Source organism: Loxodonta africana, chromosome 3 (assembly GCF_030014295.1).
Source record: "Loxodonta africana isolate mLoxAfr1 chromosome 3, mLoxAfr1.hap2, whole genome shotgun sequence".
NCBI lineage: Eukaryota > Metazoa > Chordata > Mammalia > Proboscidea > Elephantidae > Loxodonta > Loxodonta africana.
This window is the reverse complement of record NC_087344.1, coordinates 146,362,449-146,369,428: the sequence shown is the minus strand read 5'-3', so window position 1 is coordinate 146,369,428 and position 6,980 is coordinate 146,362,449. Positions and strand designations below refer to the sequence as shown.

Below are 6,980 nucleotides of genomic sequence, written 5' to 3'. Positions count from 1 at the left end.
GTCGGTCTCTCGCTCTGGACCCGGCATCCCGCTCGTCTCTGCATCCTCTGACCTCCAGTTCTGGGTGCTTGAGCCGGCGGCCCGCCTTGCCTCCCTGCCCGCGGATTTGGGGACCGGTCCACCTCCACAGCCCCGAGGCAGCCTGCCACGGTCTCAGCCTCCAGCTGAGCTCACCTTCCATCCGTCAGCCTCAGCTGCAGCCCGGGGGCCAACCACGTCGCCTCTGCAAGATCTCCATGTCAGCTGTGGTTCTCCTTAGTTGGAGGTTGTCGCTCAGGCTCTTGAGATGTCCTACATGCTTCCGCATCTAGAGAACGGCAGGAAGGTGGACCAGGCCATCCTTTCCGAGGACGACCGCATCGTCGTCATTCGCTTTGGACACGACTGGGATCCCACCTGCATGAGAATGGACGAGGTTCTCTACAGAATCGCCGAGAAGGTCCAGAGATTTGCCGTGATCTATCTGGTCGATATCACCGAGGTGCCTTGCTTCAACCAAATGTATGAGCTTTACGATCCCTGCACCGTCATGTTCTTCTACAGGAACAAACACATCCAGATCAATCTGGGCACTGGCGACAACAACAAGATCACCTGGGCCATCGACGACAAACAGGAGATGATCAACATCGTGGAGACGGTCTACCGAGGGGCGCGCGAGGGCCGGGGGCTCGTCGTGTCTCCGAAGGACTACTGCACCAAGCACAGATACTGACTCCTCCACGTGGCCTTGTGTCCTCAGCTCTCCTTGGACACACCGCCCTGAGGCTTTGCCAAGTCCACAGAAGGAATTCCCCGGGAAGGATCCCTCTCCCTCGTGACCACTGGACAAAACTCAGTGCCAGAACACGGGACACAGTGATGCCTATTGACCTTGGGTTTGCCTTGATTCCCAATGATAAAAGTGGCAGCCTCAGAGTCATCCTCTGAGGACTGTTTGTTCCCAACGTGGCCAATCAGCATACTTGTGAATTTGTTTCCCAAATAAAGCATCTGATTTTGTTTTTAAACCTCTTTGGACTTCTGTCACTCATTTATTCAAGTAAATGCTTAAGCCATTTTTCTGCTGTCTTGTATCCAAGTGGCGCAGTGCTTAAGAACTCCACAGCTAACAAAAAGAAACAAACGAACAAACAAACAGCACTTGGAATCCTCCGGCCCTTCCTTGGAAACCCTGTATGGCACTTCTGTCTTTGCTAATCTCTGTTCAACTTGTTTTCAGTGTCCTGCTTTCCGCCTTCCAGGGAGGGGATCTGACAAATTATAATACAAATAAGACTTAAAACCAAAAATATCTTATGGTACCACACAGAATTAGAATAGGTGGCCTCAACAGAGAATAACTGGATGACTGCTTTGTACCAAGCTGTCAGCAAAGGGCTCTCTGAGGAAAGGGCATGTAATCACAGACACAAATGAACAAGAAGAGCTTTTCTGGAAATGGAAGGAAAAAAAAAAATCTAGTCCTAAGGTCCTTGGACTGGAGTGAGCCCTACCTTCTCTCCCTTTTCTCGACTAGATTGTAAGCACCTGGCAGATCACGATGGGATGTGTATCCTCCAAAAGGCCTCTTTAAAGCGTGAAAAGGCAAAGAGGATTAAGGTGTGCCTGATCCAAGCCATAGTATTTTCAGTGACCTTTTTTGCACAATCAACGAATACGGAAGACCGACCACAGAGGAATTGATGCCTTTGAATTACGGTGTTTATGAAGAATATTGAATACATCACGGACTACCGGAAGACTGAACAAATCTGTCTCAGACAAAGTACGGCCAGAATGCTCCTTAGAAGCCAGGATGGTGAGAATTTTTCTCACCTCCCTTGGGCATGTTATTGGGATTGACCGGTCCCAGGAGAAGGGCATAATGCTTGTTAACGTAGAGGTTTAGCAAAAAAAAAAGAGGAGAATCCTCAACGAGATGGATGGACACAGTGGCTGCAAGAGTGGGCTCAAATAGCAACGATTGTGGGGAAGGCATAAGACTGGGCAGTGTTTTGGTTCTATCCTAGGTAGGATCACTATGAGAAGGAACCGACTCAATAGCAACTGACAACAACAGGAATGTAAACTGCACAGTCAAAAAGTGGATGATCTGCCTCTATGAAGGGAAAGCAATCTACTAATGTAACCCATTATGTCCTTCGGTTTTGCTGCAATTTCTGAACTATGAATTGGAATGTTTTCGATTCAATTTTTTCCTCGGACAAGGCAACCACTATGCCTAGTTGTCCTGGCAGAAACCTGGCAGTCATTCAAAACATTGGTATTTAATCAAGATAATTTTCTTGGTGAGCTGGTGTGATGGGTTGAATTATGTCCCCCCTCAAAATGTGCGTATTAACCTGGTTAGGCCATGATTCCCAGTATCCTGTGGTCCTCCATTTTGTGATTGTAATTTTATGCTAAAGAGGATTAGGGTGGAATTGTAACACCCTTACCAGGTCACATTCCCGATCCAATGTAAAGGAACTTTCCCTGGAGTATGGCCTGCACCACCTTTAACCTCTCAAGGGGTAAAAGGAAAGGGAAGCTAGCGGAGAGGGGGGAACTCACGCCACCAAGAAAAAAGCACCGGCAGCAGAGCACAGCCTTTGGACCTGGGGTTCCTTCAAGGAGAAGCTCCTAGTCCAGGGGAAGATTGATGACAAGGACCTTCCTCCAGAGCCCACAGAGAAAGAAAGCCTCCCCCTGGAGCTGACGCCCTGAATTTGGATTTCTAGCCTGCTAGACTGTGAGAAGATAAATGTCTCTTTGTTAAAGCCATCCACTTGTGGTATTGCTGTTATAGCAGCACTAGATGACTAAGACAGCTGGCTATTTTTGATATCGTTCCTGGACCCCCTCCCTTTGGCTGGAAGAAGATAGTTCAAAATGCCCAACCTATTGAGCCCCGGTGGCTCAGTGGTTAAGAGCTGTGGGTGCTAACACAAAAGTCAGCAGTCCAAATCCACCAGCCCTTCCTTGGAAACCCTACGAGGCACTTCTAATCTGTCCTGTAGGGTGGCTAGGAGTGAAAATCCACTCGATGGCAATGGGGACCTGACTGAGCCTAGATATTTTCCTCTTTCCCTTCAGTATTCAACTGAGATATCCCGGTGATGTCTACATGATCTTAGCATTCCTTGATAACCCAGGTCTGAAATGGCCACATCTCAGGGCACAGAGGAGCTAGGTCAGACAGTAGCAGATGCCCAAGCCTGAGAACTCCTGTTTTCAAAAAGAGATTTTGCCTCCCTCAGCCTCTATAACAAAAGCTGCATCCAAGGCATTGTGGTACTTAAAGGTATGTGTCACCTGGCCTACGCCATGATGCCAGGATTAAGCAATCACCTCCATGATGAGATCTGATATGATGACATATCCTTTCTGAGGAGATGTGCTCTGAGCAGCCAATCAGTGGAAAGAGGGTTTCTTTGGGGGTGTGGCCTGCCTCCTGGGTATAAATGGATGTTCCAGCAAGGTTGTCTCTGTAGCTGGGGATCCTGCCTCCCACTCATCTCCATGCTCCAACCTCAGGTTCTTGGGACTTGCACCGGCACTCCACCTTGCCTGGTCGCCTGCTCATCTGGAGATACACGGGCCTCCAGAGCCTGTTGAACACTAGTGACTGAAGACCAGACAAGTTGTGGAATGACATCAAGGACAGCATTCATAAAGAAAGCAAGAGGTCACTGAAAAGACGGGAAAGAAAGAAAAGACCAAGATGGATGTCAGAGAAGACTCTGAAACTTGCTCTTGAGCATCGAGCAGCTAAAGAAAAGGAAGAATTGATGAAGTAAAAGAACTGAACAGAAGATTTCAAAGGGCCTCTCGAGAAGACAAAGTAAAGTATTATAATGACATGTGCAAAGAGCTGGAGATGGAAAACCAAAAGGGAAGAACACGCTTAGCTTTTCTCAAGCTGAAAGAACTGAAGAAAAAATTCAAGTCTTGAGTTGCAATAGTGAAGGATTCCATGGGGAAAATATTAAATGATGCAGGAAGCATCAAAAGAAGCTGGAAGGAATACACAGAGTCATTATACCAAAAAGAATTAGTAGATATTCAACCACTTCATGAGGTGGCATATGATCAGGAACCAATGGTACTGAAGGAAGAAGTCCAAGCTGCTCTGAAGGCATTGGCGACAAACAAGGCTCCAGGAATTGATGGAATATCAACAGAGATCTTTCAACAAACAGATGTAGCGCTGGAGGTGCTCACTCATCTATGCCAAGAAATATGGAAGACAGCTTTTTGGCCAACCGACTGGAAGAGATCCGTATTTATGCCTATTCCCAAGAAAGGTGATCCAACCGAATGTGGAAATTATAGAACAATATCGTTAATATCACACGCAAGCAAAATTTTGCTGAAGATCATTCAAAAACAGGTGCAGCAGTATATCGACAGGGAACTGCCGGAAATTCAGGCTGGTTTCAGAAGAGGACGTGGAACCAGGGATATCATTGCTGATGTCAGATGGGTCCTGGCTGAAAGCAGAGAATACCAGAAGGATGTTTACCTGTGTTTTATTGACTATGCAAAGGCATTCAACTGTGTGGATCATAACAAACTACAGATAACACTGCGAAGAATGGGAATTCCAGAACACTTAATTGTGCTCATGAGGAACCTTTACATGGATCAAGAGGCAGTTGTTTGGACAGAAGAAGGGGATACTGATTGGCTAAAGTCAGGAAAGGTGTGTGTCAGGGTTGTATTCTTTCACCATACCTATTTAATCTGTATACTGAACAAATAATACGAGAAGCCGGACTATATGAAGAATGGGGCATCAGGATTGGAGGAAGACTCATTACCAACCTGCGTTATGCAGATGATACAACCGTGCTTGCTGAAAGTGAAGAGGACTTGAAGCATTTACTAATGAAGATCAAAGACCACAGCCTTCAGTATGGATTGCACCTCAACATAAAGAAAACAAAAATCCTCACAACTGGACCAATGAGCAACCTGATGATAAACAGAGAAAAGATTGAAGTTGTCAAGGATTTCATTTTACTTGGATGCACAATCAACAGCCATGGAAGCAGCAGTCAAGAAATCAAAAGACGCATTGCATTGGGTAAATCTGCTGCAAAGGACCTCTTCAAAGTGTTGAAGAGCAAAGATATCACCCTGAAGACTAAGGTGCGCCTGACCCAAGCCATGGTATTTTCAATCGCATCATATGCATGTGAAAGCTGGACAGTGAATAACGAAGACTGAAGAAGAGTTGATGCCTTTGAATTGTGGTGTTGGCGAAGAATATTGAATATACCATGGACTGCCAAAAGAACGAACAAATCTGTCTTGGAAGAAGTGCGGCCAGAATACTCCTTAGAGGCAAGGGTGGCGAGACTGTGTCATACATACTTTGGACATGTTGTCAGGAGGGATGAGTCCCTGGGAAAGGACATCATGCTTGGCAGAGTACAGGGTCAGCGGAAAAGAGGAAGACCCTCAACAAGGTGGATTGACCCAGTGGCTGCAACAATGAGCTCAAGCATAACAACAATTGCAAGGATGGAGCAGGACCGGGCAGTGTTTCGTTCTGTTGTGCATAGGGTCGTTATGAGTCGGAGCCGACTCGATAGCACCTAACAACAACAACAACAACCACAGCCTGTGAGGCAGCCTGCCACAGTCTCACCTGTTGATCTTGCTGCCAACCATATGTCCTTAAATTTACTTCGGACACGTTTCTTTTGGACCTGTACTTTGAGAAGGTCATCATGTTTGATAAAATAGAGGATCATTGAAAAAGATGAAGAGCCTTCATTAGATGGATTGACACATTGCTGCAGTAATGGGCTCATGCAGAGCAACAATTGTGATGATGGCACAGGTCCAGGGAGTGTATCATTTTGTTGTTTGCTGTGAGTGCGAAATGACTCAAGGGCACCTGACTACAACACACGTGTTTTCCATATTGTAATGTTATTACCATTAGCTGGAGATGCTATCGCCACTGAAATTCAGAGGCATTGTACAATTTCTGCTTCTCCTGAGTTTACTTTATTCTTCTTTGTTATGTTTGTATTATATTCTTTGCTTGCTTTATTCTTGAGGGAAGGGAATGCAAAACATTCCATAGTGGTGCCTGCTTTCTCTCTTCTTAAGGTCTCACTCACTGATTTGTACAATTTCTCATGAATTCACTAACTTCCCACCCCAAACCAACCAAACCCATCACCATCGAGTCAATCCGACTCACAGTGACTCTATAGAACACCTAAGAACTAACTGCCCCCCAGTGTGGTCAGTGCTGTAAATCTTTATGAAAGCTGGCTTCCAGCCACATCTTTTTCCCAGGGGGCAGTTGGTGGTTTGGAACCACCAAGCTTTTGGTTAGCAACTGAATGCTTTAACCACTGTGCCACCAGGGCTCCTAAAGTTTGCACCAGAACCCAAATCAAACCCATTGCCATCAAGTCAATTCCGATTCACAGCAACCCTATAGGAGATAGTATAACTGCCCCATAGGGTTTCCAAGAACAGTCGGTTAGATTCAAACTGCCAATCTCTTGGTTAGTAGCTGTAGCCCATAACCATTGAGCCAATATATAATCTTAATACATTCCTTCCGTCAATACAAAGATTCTCTATCTCAATTTTTCTTCTCTTTAATATCTTCCTTACGATAATATCTTTCTCTCAATTCACGAAGGGATCTTTCTTTCTCCCAATTTCATTTTTATATCTTTAAATGAAATAGGATTCCTGATTAGGACTCTGCTTTGTAACTCCTCCTGTTAGAATTACCATTCCCTAGCAGCTCTTTGCTGACCTTATGGTCTATCTTACGCTCCAAGTATGTCAGAGATGACTGGATGCTCACCAAATTTGTTTCGTTTTCCTGAACACAGAGCTAACTACATTTTCCGGCACTACTGCATTTTATAGAACCAGGTGACTAATTCTCATTATATGATTAGAAAAGATGTGTCACCTTGTGACTGAGGCAGTTAAGAGCAAGTGTACCTTCTCTACAC

The 6,980-nt window shown here is 45.5% G+C and overlaps 1 protein-coding gene across 1 annotated transcript; it reads left to right on the top strand.

The window, feature by feature from the left end:
• The first annotated feature begins 286 nt into the window (after positions 1 to 286).
• On the top strand, positions 287 to 715 carry LOC100672075 (thioredoxin-like protein 4A). Its single transcript, XM_064283160.1, has one exon. The coding sequence runs from the start codon at positions 287 to 289 to the stop codon at positions 713 to 715; it is 429 nt and encodes a 142-aa protein (XP_064139230.1).
• Positions 716 to 6,980: the final 6,265 nt, after the last annotated feature.